Source organism: Sander lucioperca, chromosome 14 (genome assembly GCF_008315115.2).
Source record: "Sander lucioperca isolate FBNREF2018 chromosome 14, SLUC_FBN_1.2, whole genome shotgun sequence".
Classification (NCBI taxonomy): domain Eukaryota; kingdom Metazoa; phylum Chordata; class Actinopteri; order Perciformes; family Percidae; genus Sander; species Sander lucioperca.
Window position 1 is genome coordinate 3,162,097 of NC_050186.1, and position 15,697 is coordinate 3,177,793.

General features: G+C 41.3%; 1 protein-coding gene across 2 annotated transcripts; it reads right to left on the reverse strand.

Moving 5' to 3' along the window:
• Window positions 1–8,375: 8,375 nt before the first annotated feature.
• zgc:73226 (uncharacterized protein LOC402792 homolog) lies at window positions 8,376–15,030 on the reverse strand. Of its 2 annotated transcripts, none has more exons than XM_031317822.2 (6): window positions 14,760–15,030; window positions 11,092–11,242; window positions 10,757–10,838; window positions 10,162–10,235; window positions 9,277–9,423; window positions 8,376–9,112 (listed from the first exon to the last, which is right to left on the reverse strand). In XM_031317822.2, exons 1-6 carry the CDS (start codon window positions 14,800–14,802, stop codon window positions 9,064–9,066), a joined length of 546 nt encoding a protein of 181 aa, XP_031173682.1. In that variant the 5' UTR covers window positions 14,803–15,030; the 3' UTR covers window positions 8,376–9,063. The 2 variants fall into 2 exon arrangements, with proteins under 2 accessions (XP_031173682.1, XP_031173681.1); XM_031317821.2 differs by having other exon boundaries at window positions 14,701–14,800.
• Between the last annotated feature and the right edge of the window lie 667 nt (window positions 15,031–15,697).

Consider the following 15,697-nt stretch of genomic DNA (forward strand, 5'->3'; position numbering starts at 1 on the left):
GGCCCCATACAGAGAAGGAGTGACCTGGAGAAACTCTTTGCATTGGCTCCTACTGGCTGCTACCAATTCCCACAGGCTCTTATACAAATGATCTGTACATGACTAGCTAATAATCCAGTCTGGGAACTCATGTTTGGCCACTGAAATCATGTTTCAACTCAAATTGAGGCCAGAATATTTTTAGACTCTTGAGTTCACGCTTGGGGTGCTTCCCACCTCCAGCAATTCTATTTTGATTATTTATTTCACACTCTGTCTGAAACACAGGGAGATTCTTTCATTTTCCTTCCAGGGTTCAGATGTGACACCTTTCCCATGTACCCCCCCCCATCCCCGGGCAAAGTCAGGAAATGAGCGTTCTGGAGCCTGTGCCTTAACAAGCCGTGTTAACCGGCCAGCAGAGCTTCAGACAGGCTGCTGGCTCACGCGGCCTCCAGGTCGTCAGCAAGTCTGGCACCACGCGAGTTGCCATATTTGGCAGAGATGAGAAGGCTCAGGTCTTAATGATGTTTGTTTTCCGTCCCTCTTTGCAGTGTTGCATCTTTATTTTAAGCGAACAGAGGCGTATTCCATTATTGAGCAACTGCCATGAAGCATACAAAAATACAAAATTTGTATTGATGTTTCACTAATTGACAAAAAAGAAGAAGGCTGGTTTCAGTGGCTGCAAAATGATGTTCCCACTTGAAAGAATAAACACAGGTATCCGTGGCAACAAACAGCAGTAAATGAGTCATAGTTTCCATACGTCTACCGCAGGTGTTTCTTGTGGTTAGTCTGTACACCGCTGCTCCGGTATTTTGTTGTGTATACCGAAATGGACGCCATCCAGTCAGCAACAGTACACCCAGAGTTTTATCTACTATCTGACTGGTTTCCAGAATGAGCCTTTACAGGCGTTTGAGTTCTGGATCATAGAAAGCCCCAAAGACCTCTACTGTATGAATGGTCTGCTTCTGCGGTCAGGAGCTCAATAGACCACATCAGTCTGCTCAAGGGCCTCATAGTGCGGTTGATGAGGTCAGACAGTGAATGCTGCAGCTGGCTCGGAGATAAAACCAAACCCCAAATGTCTCTGACACCATCTCCGGACTATTTTTATTCGTGATACCAACATGACCAAATCCTGAGACATTCGCACTTATAACTCAGCTTCTTTTCACATGGTTCATTCTGAAGATTATAGCATTTCTGTGCCCACAATGACAACATCATGTACTGTGTTACCAATGAGTAATACACAGCCGACCTGAAGCAGTGGTTTCATGCAGCATAGAAAGACAGTATGGGCTGTTTGTGCTCTCAGCGGAGGTCTGACAATTAGCATTTTCCAAAAACCTTTAAACCGAAAGAGAGAACAAGACAAACTGGTCAGAAACAAGAATGATTAAAGGTGCATAATCGGAAGCATTCGGCACATTAATAGATAAACAAAGGACAATGTTTTGTTGTGAGCCACGAAGAAAAAAGGAGAAAAATGCTGTATTTATTCTCATCAAATCTACCCACAGAGGAAATTCATTCTATGTTTAGCTTTTTTGTTTGTCCTCTATCTTACCCATGTTCAAGTTCCTTCATTTAAACATTTGCTTTAACTCCTTATAAACACATTTGGTTTTGGTTATTCTTCTTCTGGTACATTATTGTAGGATCATTTCTCAAGATCCTTGGATTTATTTGTCAATGGTATGCTGTGCAGAAATGTTTGCATGATTTACTTATGGACTATTTATAGTAGTTTCACTCATTGTAGTACTTTGCCTTTATATATTGCCTTACACCAATACATTCTCATGGTTCATGAAACATAAGTATACAATTTATTACAGGAATGGTACACATAAATTTAAAGGTCCCATGACATGCTGCTTTTTGGATGCTTTTATATAGACCTTAGTGGTCCCCTAATACTGTATCTGAAGTCTCTTTCCCGAAGAGCCTTGGTGCAGAATTACAGCCACTAGAGCCAGTCCCACAATGAGCTTTCCTTAGGACGTGCCATTTCTGTGTCTGTAGCTATTGAGGAGGAGAGGGGGGGGGGGGGCAAGGTGGAGGGGTGCCCCTTTGCTCGTTTGAAAGCCATGATTTCTCTCTCTCATGGATGGGCCAAATTCTCTGGGCGGGCAAAGCAGAGAAAGGGGAGGTAACCTTTCCCCTTATGACCTCATAAGGAGCAAGATTCCAGATCGGCCCATCTGAGCTTTCATTTTCTCAAAGGCAGAGCAGGATACCCAGGGCTCGGTTTACACCTATCACCATTTCTAGCCACTGGGGGACCATAGGCAGGCTGGGGGAATGCATATTAATGTTAAAAAACCTCATAAAGTGAAATTTTCATGCCATGGGACCTTTAACTTCTAGCGTCTCTTCAATGACCTTTTCTGGCATAATTGAAAAAGATTTACAGATGTTGAATGTGTGGGGAAAAAAGGTTTTATGTCACAGTATTAAAGAAAATAGTTACATTCACCACATAAAGGTTGCTCTTCACAAGAAGTTCTTTCATAAAACGACTTACATCAGTGTCCTCGTGTTTCAGGAATGGACATAGACTTTTATAACACTGCAAACCACAGCTGGAGGTGACCATAAGTCTCCTTGCTCCGGCGCTGAGTGCTTAGGTGCTTATTACACTGTGGGGCGCAATGTCTTACAAGCTCTGCACTGTCTTACCTGATGACGTTACGTAACAGCAGCCAGTCAGCAAGTCAGAGCGGTCTGATCCAACACCTCATTAAATCTGCAGCATCTATCAAAACCTCCACCCAGTCTGGTGGAGGGGACTCACTCCAAACCCAAAATTACAGCATTAAATTGCCTGAATTTTTGGTATTAGACAGACTGTGGCTCTGAACTCAAGGCAGAGGCTTAATAAATGGACCCACATCCTGCAGCATATTTAGACTGCAAACTCTTGAGCCAAATTGGTATGTCATGGTGGATAAAGCTGTCGAGTTTCCTGGAATCGTCTAACACAGCATAAAGGGCATGAAAACAAATTATACATCAAATGTTATAGATTAAAAATTAATCAGAAAATTGACTCCGAGCTAATACGGAACAGAAAATATTTCGAAATGAGGCAATACAATTGTGAATTTATTTAGTCTTTGGCCTTGAGGTATTCAAAACAAATTGATGTTTGAGTTTGAGCTGGATGTGAGTTTGTGTCTGGTTTGTGTATAAACAAAACTGAATTTTTCTATTAATTAGAAAACCAACTTTAGAAAATAACAGGAAACAAATAAAACCATTGACATATTTTTTTCAATTCCATTTACTTGACCGAATTGCCCGCCTTCACATCTCTCTGTGAAATCACTCAAAATGATCTCAGTTGTGGACGCTGTAACATAAACCTTGACACCCTTCTTGGAAAAACATGGCTATTACGCTGGAAGATTGATGATAGGTGCACAAAGGTATTCTCAGAATAGCGTCAGTGCGATAATGGGGGGAACGTATCGTTTCTAAAACAACAATGTGGTTTCAGTGTCTCGCTACATTTGTCAGTATTATGCAAGGGTACGTAATGAAGGCCCCTGCAAAGCCGCCGGTTGAAGTTGCCGTTGATGGTTTTGCCATGTGTAAACTGTGAGTTCACTCTCAGACTATCCAGCTGCTCCTTCAGTCACTCACACCAGCTGGATGTGTTCACGCTCACTCACTCTACCTCAATGCATGTCTCACCTACACCTACACACCTCATATTGAAGTTGGAGACTGCTGAAAATCATCACTGTAGATACTTGACACCAAGTCAGCCATGCAGCTCTGTAAATCTCTCACACTAACGCCCCCGATGCTACCTTTTCCTATTTTTCGGACCTTTCTGTCTTTCCTTTTACTTTTCTTTTTGCCACGCTAGCAGCATGGCTCTAGGGATGGCAATGTCAGATCACAGCTTGGATCCAGACTGAAATAGCTCAACAACTGTTGGATGGATTACCACAAAATGGTGTAGAGATATTCTTCTTCCCCAGAGGATGAATCCAAATGACTTTAGTGATCCCCTGACTTAGCCTCTAACGTGAGAATGAGGTTCTGTGTGCAAAGGTCTTGACAAGTTTTGAATAGAATTTCACAAAATTTGGCATTTGACATTCATGTTTCCATCAGGATGAATTGTGATATCTTTGGTAATCGGTCTATTTTTCAAATTCTTCCAATACTTTTGTTTATGACTAAATATCTGCAAAACTAATGAGATTTACATCAGCCTCAGCTGTAGCCTACTTTGTATTTAGTGCTAGTTAGCAAATGTTAGCATGCTAAAACCTGCTAAACTACGATGCATGCATTGTCACTGTGAGCATGCTAGCAATACTGACAGTAGCTTTTAGCTCAAAGCACAGCTGTGCCCAAAATACTGCCTTATGGAGGCCACGTCCGGGCTGCCAGTAGCTTCTCACAGAAGGTGCTGATTGACCAGACCACGTTTGTCCAGACACAAACAATAAGTTATTAGAATTCTTACAAAATGGATTTTTGTGTGATATGAGATCCCAGGTGGCCAATCACAATGTGAAGTGGGCTTGAAAGTCTGATTGCCTGTTTCGGAAAGTTACAATAATTTGTTGTACACAGCCCCTCCAATTCTGCTGTTGTAAAAGGGTGAAGGGGGAAGGGGTTTCCGAAGCTGTTCGACCATCTGACATGCAGTTCTGATGAAGCATGCTGGCAGGTCTAGTATTGTTTCATCTCCTCAGTATCTATTATTAACCCTTATTAAATACCCTTAAATGTAAAAAAAAATACTGAATGTCCCATTTTACTCAGCTCAACAACAACAAGGATTCTACATAGAAACACATGTGGGCTATCAAACAATTGCCTCAGGATGTGAGGACAAAACACACCTACACTATATTGAGCCACTTGTTTACACAGTACGAACAGTGCTGCATTGTGCTCCATTGAGACTTATTCCAGGTGCTCTCATTAATCCTTCATAGTTCTGGCACGTTGAGACCAAACGTGTCTGGGCTAGAAAGGTCCACCACACGGTCGGAAATGGCACAAAGTGGGGGAGCACGGCATTTGTTCAGACACAGTCAAATTGCTGCAGTGTTCTCTAGACTGACGAGTATGAAAAATGCAAGAATCTCTCTGAAAATTTTTCCAGCAGGGCATTCATTGTGCATACTGAATGTCAAATCACATCTGAAGAGAAGCAGTGATCTCCTCCTACAAACATTAATTCTGTATTCATTGAAGCAAACATCAAATATTGGAGATGAATGTATTTATGGTGCATGAGTGCAACTCCTTGAGAACAAAATGTTTTTACTTGTGTAGGAGTGTGCTGGTTTGGTAAGCTGTGTGTTATTATGTGTCTGATTTCTGAGTGGGAGTACGTAATTCATGAGGGGGAAGTGGGCCACATGTGGTAAAGTGAAGTTACTTGAGATGGAGGCTCAAATTAGTGACCTTGTTTGAATGTTAAAGCACAGACGCCGTGCCAACTTAACTGAATTTTCTGTAACATCCAAACTCTTTGAAACTGGACTCTCTATTTCCTGTCAGTTTAGGAGCAGGAAGATAATGCATTTCCCAGAGAGACAAACGTCCGATCTCTAAAGTGGAGTCCAGGATATTAACAGATTTATTCCACATTTTGTCTCAGCTTCAGTGTCCTCAACCTTCAACAGTTGCAGGCTTTTTCGTAATGCCAAATGCTCAGACTCCTGCTGACCACCGTATTCCACATGTATCTGAAAGTCTGCTTTACGCTCAGAAAAATCACATGTGGCATTTAAGGCTGTTCGCTGTTGTAATTGTCCCCTTATTGTCAGGGAAGAAATTACAGGGTCGATAGATCTTGACACAGTCGGTTGCTATGAAGAGGTCACAAAGGTTCAGAGCAACAGGGGATATAACTGTGTGAGAACATGGTGATTTACAACAGCCTGTGCCACCTGTTATTGCTTTGCCCCAAGCTGAGGATAAACGTTTTGGGGGGTTGAAAAAGGGACAATCCACAGGCCAAAGATCATAGCTTAAAGGATAATTCTGGTCTGTTTTCATAGCTTTCCTTTTAATTCTTCTTGATCATGATAAAACTGTACTCATCAAAGCCAACACTAAGATCTGGGGATCCAACCAAATTATTGTTGGCCTGTTTTTAGTCAACAAAAGTCTACAGCTGTCACTATCTTTGTGTACAGTTACCAGGATTAGAGGTGGCGGCTGGAGATAAAGGAACATTTGCTTACCTTCTGAGTGGTCCCAGCTGTTTTTGCCACTTCTTGCCTAATTTGTAGCGAGACTGCGGATGCATTTAGCCTATAAATCTGTTACTTTATTCCTTCCTAGAACCGCTAATGTCAGCTAACATTACCGGCAGAAACATAAAGTTACAGATGATGTATATTAGTGAACTAGTGAGCTAAATCCACATTTGAAGAAGAGACATTTGGGGTGGTTGTATCGCATCACATTTTTTGTCTTAAAAAGTTACGTGTTGTTTAGTTTTAGTCTTTTTTTCCTGTCAACATTTTTCCTCATAGATTTTGTTGAAAAAACTAAAATTGATCTGAAAAACTTTGTTAGGACATATATCTGAAAGTGGGCACACCTAAAATGTTGATAATAATCTCTCACTGCACAGAAGAGTTGAACTACGATTTGTAAACCATGATGGGTGTTTAAAACGTACAAGTCGGGTAATAAGTTTGTCGTTCTCCTCTGAAAAAAATGATACTAATTGTCTGACTGCTCATATTTCTTTTACTTTTTTTCAGGGGTTGATTACGTTATTATTATGAAAAACTACGTAAATGACACAAAAGCTGTAATACACTGGAATTTTAACTTTGAAACTTTAAGTGCAACATTACAAAACATTAATAATTAATGGCAGTCGCAGGTGATGAATGGACGCTTCCTAAGCACATGTAAACATTCAACTACCGAAAAAGTACTTCCTGTTGTTCCTTGTTGTGTAGAAGTAATGCCAAAACATGTCTAACTACTGTAGGCATAGTTCACATGTGGGTGTGTTACGTGTGGATGGTTGTGAATGGAAACCAGGTGCTTTGTGCTCTGCCAACACAGGCTTGTTGTTGCATCGTCAGCTTGGTGTGTCTAGGAGTAGCTTAACGAGCTCAGCAGGACCCCTCACATCAAACACTCCGCTAATGGGTGATAAACTCATTGGGCTTGGTCGGACTGGACAACAAATGGGTACGTTTACATTCAAGGCAGCACAGCAAAACCTCAGTGTGCTTCTCAGGCCATCCGTTCTAAATCCAGGCCAGGTATTTTCATGAGATGTTAAGAGGAAATGGCTTTCTGGTTTATGGGAATGCTATAAAATGTCAAATCCTTGACTGGTCAAAGCAGCAGCTTGTTTAAAAAAAAAAAGTGAAAAGACTTTTGTAAGGTAAGGAATGACAAAGGCAGATGGAAAAAGACAGGCTGGTGTGATGTTATAACATCAACACACAACAAGAGGAAGAGTCAACGCTGGTGGAGATCAGCTATATAAAACACTAGTGAAATACACATCAAAGAGCTTATCAGGATGAATCAGCAGAGTGATTTCCAGTGATTTGCCTCATGGAAAAAGAGAGGCAACATATCTCCTATCGCAGTATGGCGGTTAACCGCAACCCCCTTACGAGAGTAGCGCGTAAGTTAGAGGCAGGGTGCCTTAAGTGAGTGACGTCAGTGCCCGTGTGGTCGCGCAAGGAGAGCGAGCGGTAACGGTGAGTAGCGTATGAGTGCCGCTGTGAGGAAAAGCGAGAGGAAAAAGAGATGGCAAAGATGATGTAAAGTGAGTTAAAAGTGAACAATAAAACAACAAGCTAGAGCTTCTCAAGACACGGTGGCTTTATCTATTGTCATCTATTGTTATCTATTGGCTTTACTGCCATTCCACAGACAGTTCAGAAAGCTCATTTGTCAATAAAGTAAAATATAAATAAAATAGTTTGCCGACAATGCCGAGTGCAGCCCGTCTAGCAGCTGAGCAGACAGAGAGCAGAGAGAGTGACTCGGCAGTTCGCTAACTTGTTGCTCTCTCTACCAATATAAGCCGCTCTGTTTTAGGCTACGAAACGTGCACGCAGGCTGAAAATCAACCGTGCTGTTTTATCGGGATAAAGCTATAAACAGAAGGAAACTCCGCTAGCTGCTAGGCTAATGTGCGGTGACGACGGAGACGAGCTCAGACCCACGGTAGGCGTCACGTGACAGTGGTATTGCGGTAATGCGGTAAACCGTCCCAGCCCTATGGCCCGAGCTTAATTCAGCAACTCTTTGTGCTTTTCCGGCTTCACTTTCCCTGCATTTATTAAACAAAATGAACATGTGTGCGACAAACACTGCCAGGTTGGGACTGGAAAAGAAGAATAAAAGACCCAAGAGGCACATTAAAGGTTTTGAGGAGTGAAGTTTAATGGGATCATGATTGTCTTTTTCAGAGGTCAAATATTTAATTAGTTTATGGGACAAAAAGCACAACCAGAGCTACTTCTACATTCACTCAGCCAACTAAAACTCTTTACATTAGTTACACCATCAGAGCAGAAAAAAACCCAAGGGCTACTTTCAGCAGCTCAGTGTTATAAAGGGTCATTACTTTTGACAAATGACAGAGATTTTGCTTTTTCAAAGGTTGGGCGAAAGGCTACCACATATTATCTTTCTCATTTCACCTGAACACACTGTTCCCATATAACCATTTTCATCTCCTTCTATCAAAAGGATTTCTTGTTCTAGCAGGGTAAAACTCTCTTTCTCTCCTTTCTCTTGTATCGGGGCAATCTCTCCTCTCTGATTATTCTTTAGCTGGTTGAGATCAGTATTACTCTCCGGGAGAGTAAAAGTGACCTCAGTCTGACTCATTGGTCATCATCCATCCGCTCTGCGAGCCCTACGGCACGCACAGTCTGGCAGAGTGCTGCTGGGTAGACAGATGAACAGAGAGACAGAGGTACAGACGGGCAGGGTCCTATGGTTGCCCTATGACGAAGAATGAAGGAGGCAAATTAGTGCAGTAACAGTGTGACCTTAATGGCCAGACTGTTAGCGAATGGGGGCACTGGGCTACAACCGACGTCACAGCGTGCTGGTCGTAGAAGCGGCCAATCGCTTTCCTATGTAGATCCTAAAAAGAGAAAGTAGTAATTGATAATTTGCTTAACCCCTCCCCCAAACAGCAGTTGTCAAATCATAGCTTAGCAACTGTAACTAGCTTCAGCTGGCCTGTCAAGCTTTGGATTTCTCAACATGTTTAGCTACAGATATTAAGTGAGTATGCGTGTGGCTCACCCGACTCCAAGTGTGAGCAGGTGTGAAGCCAGCAGAGAGGGAACAAGGATGAGGAGAACGTTGGAAGAGAAGATTCCTCTCTTCATCACCTCTGTTTTCCTCAAGCTGAGAGAGCCCTGCTGCTTCGGGTGCTGAAACACAAACTCTCTGCAGAGAAAGTGGAGAGATGAGAGATGCAGGGAAAGGGATAGAGATTGAAAGGAAAATAAATAAACAGAGATAATGAGAACACAAGGGAGAAGACTGAGAACGCATGAAAGGTAGAAAAGTACTGAGAGACCATTAAGAGCTGCTACCTGTCAAATAGACTTATTTGTATTGCAGAAAATTAAATGTCAAGTGTGGCAGTGTATAAAAATGAGGGTGATTTCATGTGCATCTCAACACTCAAATTCTTAATCCGTAAACAACATTTAAGACAGCATTGGAACATGCTGTCAAAGTTAAACTGAAGAGACACAGTGATGACAAGACTCACTACACCAAAAAAAAAGTTACAGAACATAACTCCCTATAAAACCACAAAATTGTTGTTTTTATGTTTCTGTTTCTTTATGGATTAAACACACTACATACAACATGTTAATTTGTGAGCTTTAGAAGTGCTAGTTGGCAACGTTTTGAACTTTGAAGAGAGCTAAGCTAGCAGTTTTCCCCATCTTGAGTCTTTATGCTAAGGTAAGATAATAGCCTCTAGCTCCTGCTTCATACTTAATGCACCGTCTAACTCTGGGCAATAAAGTGCTATTCCCATTCAACCGTTAACACTTACATCTACACAAATACTTACAAACAACTCTCAACAACATAGGGATGTAGAAAAAAATGACAGCAGACATGAATAAATATAAAGAAAATAAATGACTTTAAAAGAGCTGGTCTTACTTTGGTGGCATGTTTTCAGGTCTACTGGACCAGTCCCACACCCAGTCAGGGTCCACTCGACGCTCGGCTTCCTCCTGCAACATGCATATTGGATCAGATGATTTGCAACAGTAGAAAATGAAGTCAAAGAGCAGACACAGAAGAGGAAATCAGGACAGGCAGTGAGTTTGAAAATATGTCTTTTAAATCTTTGGGGCGAATCAACAACATACCATTTAGCAAGAAACAACTGATTGAAGACCGATCAATAAAAAAAACTTCCATGCGATTGATGACCAATCTCAAGCAAGTTTTATCTCTTCAGTCTTTGCAATTTTAAACTGTACTCAAATAAGCGGAAATCAGTATAAAAAGGTTATCTGTGCTTCAGTATATGGTCAGCGACAATATAAAAAATAAAATGTATTGAAAGTATACATACTTTATTTGATTTGGAATTAATAGGCTTTAAACATAAATCACCTCTACGATGCTTAACAACAAAAAACATGTCTGTAATTTTCAGATGTATCTGTTTTGTATTGCAGACTATAAAAAGGAGGATGAAGTTATCAGATGGATATTAACAACACATGTCAGTGTTAAAAAGGAATACCTGTATGGTGATACAGTCACTGTCTTGCTCACTAGTGGGTCTTGGGGAACCAGTGGACTGTGGAGTCCCCACCTGTGGAGGACTGTGGACGACAAACAGACATTTACAATGTGGGTTTGTTATCAAAATATAAATAGACTGCAATTTAATATTTATTCATTTCTGTTCAAACAAACAAACACAGAGAAAGTAAACACATATTGTGAAAAACAAGCAAAGTTCCACTGAGCACAGAATGAAACTCATTACTGTGCAAATTATTCTCACACCTCACTGTGCAGCATAAACCCCCAAACAAACAAAGCAAAATCCACACAAACAAACTGCACCATTACCTGTCTCTACTCCTCTCACACTCCATCTGTGCCTCCAGAAGGATCCTCTCCAGCTCCCCCTGCAGGGTGGACGAGATGCTGTCCTGTGGCCCTGTCAGACTCTCCCTGCGGCTCACGGCTGCGATCAGTTCCTCCAGCTCGACCCAGGAGCCTGATGAGGGAACAATATGAGCAGCAGAGAGCAGAAATTATGCTCAGGCAGTCAGCAAGGAGGCACTGCAGACAACGGTGGGGACTCATGCACATATGTTAGACAGAAAGGAGTCATGATGAGGAACATGAACAAATCTATAGCCTTAAAATTGACTGTTTACATTTAGTCAGTAGTCACATTTAGTTTCACTACACACCAGGCCTGCTATTAGCAATTATGGACAGGGGGACAACATTTTCCAAATTTAGGGAATTACAGAATAGCAACATATTTGTACTGGGCATCTATCTATAAATTGCAGGAACGTCTGTCTGTGTGTCTGTGTGTTATGCACATGTCTCTTGAACCGTTAGTCCGATTGATTTCAAACTTGACAGGTGTCTTGCTACGGGCACGAGTAAGTGCGGTGTCAAGTTTGACGTTGTTTGGATTAGAAATGTAAAAGATATTGTTAAATATATATCAGTAAAAGAAGCACACATTGGCTTTTGCTGCTCTAGCCGCTGGCCAATCCCCCTCTCACACTGCACACTGAGAGAGCACAGTGCAGGACCAGACACAGAGAGGGTCAAAGAAAGCAGCAGAGCTGATTTTTATTTTTAAAGGCCAGTTATTTCATGGATCCAGGATACTATGCATCCTGATAAAGTTCCCTTGGCCTTTGGAATTGAAATAGCCCCACATCATCACATACCCTTAACCATACCTAGAGATTGGCATGGTTTTATGTCAGTTAGCCTAATAGCTGGTTTGATTTGCATTGAGAGATGATTTTATGGAAAGTACCCCATGCCAATCTCTAGGTATGGTGAAGGGCATGTGATGATGTGGGGCTATTTTAATTCCAAAGGCCAAGAGAACTTTATCAGGGTGCATAGTATCCTGGATCCATGAAATAACTGGCCATAAAAATAAAAATCTGCCTGCCTCTATGGGAATTTAACATAGGGGTGTACTCACTTTTGTTGCCAGCGGTTTAGACATTAATGGCTGTGTTGAGTTATTTTGAGGGGAGAGCAAATTTACAGTTATACAAGCTGTACACTTAATACTTTACATTGTAGCAAAGTGTAATTTCTTCAGTGCTAGCCCATTAAAAGATATAATAAAATATTTACTAAATGTGAGGGGTGTACTCACTTATATGTATATATATTATGAATCATACCAATATTTTCTGTATATTCTCCCTTTAAACACATACATTCCTACAGTGATTTAAGTTCAGTTTCTGCATATACATTAATGGAATCTCTTGAAGACAAAAATGTGTTTGTGCTTTTGTTATCATACCAACTCATTTGAATTTTTGAATTATAATATTTTTGAATTTTATTTTAAATTACTGACCACCGCAGCTTTTGTTGTCTCCAAATAACTCAGCAATCCCATTTTGAGGCTCAGAGTGATGCATGTAGGGAACCATATTTCAGTATTACAATTAATCTTTGTGTCTGAACAATTCTAAAATTGTCAAATTATTATTTTAACCATAGCAGCCAATTAGTTTCCTTCTGAAATGTAACAGCTTTGGTGTGGAGTGGACAGTGAATGGACAGGTGTGCGCATATAATGACTTATCACCACAGAGGTACAGTGACATTAGATGACCTGCGAGACGGTGAAAGCAGGATGGACATCCTGCTGGACAGTGTTGTGTTACACATGTGCACACTGAAAACACACACAGCCTATAAATGAATGAATGGACACACTGGTTCATTGGATTCATGAGCAGGAAGAGATTTACACATGCACACACACATGCACACACAAGCACACTGATGTGTATGGCGTGCACACACCCACAGCCAAACACTGGGGCAGGGCTAATTCAGGCTGACAGCATGCTTGCTTACGTAAGATCTTATTTCTGGTAGAGATTAGCCATTTACCCTTTCCCTTCCTCCGCTTGTTTCTGTCTTGTCATGCTGCCTGTATCCCTTGACATACAGTAGGCAGCATTTACAAAATATCAACACCACATCTGCTTACCAAAGTGTCATCTGATCTCTCTCATCCTCACTTTACCTGGGTTTTTGACACTGTAATCACACGAACAGCAGCAGAGGGGATAGAGACATGAGTGGGCACAGAGCTGGAAGGAGGGGAGTGAGGGAGGGCAGAGCAGGGAAACTGTGCCATTGCCCTAGTTTTTAGTTTTTTTGTTTTACAGAGGGGAGTTATGACATAACAACTGCCTTGTTGCATGATTTATCTATCTGTCACCATTCTGCAGCACTAAATCCGTTTCTATGGTGCAATCCTGTACACATTCATCTGTGCCACTGCCAAATTAGCTTTAGGAAATGTGGACAGGAGCTGGATGCTAAAAGACTCAATGAACTGCAGCACAACAGGATCATTTTTGATTTTCCGTGCTATGGATGTCTGTTTAGGGACTGGGCAGAAATTATAAGGGACGGGGGCAAAAAAGGGGGAGGGTTATGTCTTGTATGTTTTTGCTGAAGGGAGGGTAGTCACATTGTTTTGGGAGAGCAGGGGAGGCTTGTGTCTTCAGTTTTTATCTTGCCATGGATTTATATTTCATTTCACCTTTTCTTGCAAGATTTACTGGAAAAAGTTACATCCAAAAAATGCTTTTCTGTGCGCCATGTACCACAAAGGTGCATTTTGTCATATGAAGAGGACAACAATCTAACTATAAGTCTGTGTTTCCATTCTATTTTATGCACATTTTTAATTTGTGCATAAAAATACCCTCTTCTACGCCATCAACTTTATCTCAATGCGCCCAACTACTAATAATCGCATGCAGAAAGTTACTGTAACTAGTGATAATAACTGTTTATTTAGCAGTCCATAGTTAGAAAATGGAGAGCAGTTTGAATTCTCAGTTAACACTACGCACATTATTGGCAGTTGCTAATTACATCCCTGATATAGAAACGGGCCGTATAATAATTATTGTTCCATTGACATATTAAACTGGGTGTTTACTGGATGAACATTTTCCATGTCAAAGGGTGTTGTCCACATGTTTTACCCAGGATCATATGTGCCAAGCAATGTGCAAGCAGCACAGTGGAGCTATAAGCTTCAGGAAATCTCCACATCTTAATTGGCTTACAGAGATACAAACAGGTGAGTCAGGGAATCCGTTTACACAAAGACAGTGTTAGTGGAAACAACAATAAAACTGGCAGTGCCTTCTTCTCTCTGTGGCATCCTCTCACACGTGCTGTCATTCTGAAATCCTGTTACAGTAGTATTAAATCTGCACTGATATAGGATATCTGGATATCAGATGTGATATCTGGAGACACAGAGTGAAGGAAAGGGGTCATTGTTTACCCACTTTGTTAGGCTATATTTGCCTTGGAAAATTACAGTAATTGATCTGTGCACACACAGCTTTAATAATGATCTTGGTTAGCTGTTTAATAATGTGAGCAAAAAGTATAAACGTCATGGCTGTAAAGGCAAATACATACACGTCATGATATAACAGCAAAACAAACGGCCTGCTGGTCCATGTACCACCATCACTCACCGTGGAGTCCATCCTCTGGTGTCTGCGAGCCGGACAGAGACATGCTTGAACGCCGGGGTCTGGATGGAGAGAGAGCGCGGAGAGATGCTGACACTGGCCGAGAAGGACTAGCAGGTGCAAATGGGTTTCCGCCCTGTATGCTTTTCTCTCAATCAAGTCTTGTGTTTGTTGTTGTCTAAAAAAGACACTGGGCAACGATGCTGCGCTAATCCCCCCACCCTCCTCCCTCGCTCCCTCCTCTCCTCTCTTCCCTCCCCCTCCCTTTCCCACGTGTCAGGAGGGAAGAGGTAAACAAAACATGCTGAGAGCTCAGCATCTAAAGCCACGCTGACAACTGTGCATGACGCAACAATGATGTTGGCAATTCATCAAAAAATACTTTCACACTTTCTAATAAGTCATCAAGTCTAGAGTTAGAAATTCAAAATGTTACTAAGTTGTTAATTTTTTCCCTAAAGGGTTATGGGTTTATTAGAGTGTCTGATGAGCTAAATAACAAAAAAAAGAAGATAAATCAAGCCTCCTGCTGGAGGAACAGACATCAGCTCCACTCATCTGATGAGGCACCCGTTTGAACAACAACTTGCAAATTCCCATAATCACATGGCCTCAGTGTCCTCAATAACAACTACAGCCCTGAACATGTCCCAAAGATTACTTCATTACAGTATCTTTGGCCAGCAACTTGGTATTGCATAATTTCTATTATAACCACTTCTTTGATTTGAAAAAGTAAAACGTTTTGATTTCTGGTCTTATGTTACTGTTTTTTAGGGGACAAAAAAAATCAAATACAACTACAACTTTTTTATCTTTTGGCTTTGAATTTCCTGTCTCTCCTCTTTGGATTTGTTTGACTGTTTGAACTACCTCATTATTCCTGTATCTGCCTGCCTATACACTCTAAAAAGTAAATACCTATTTTCTGTAGCTTACTT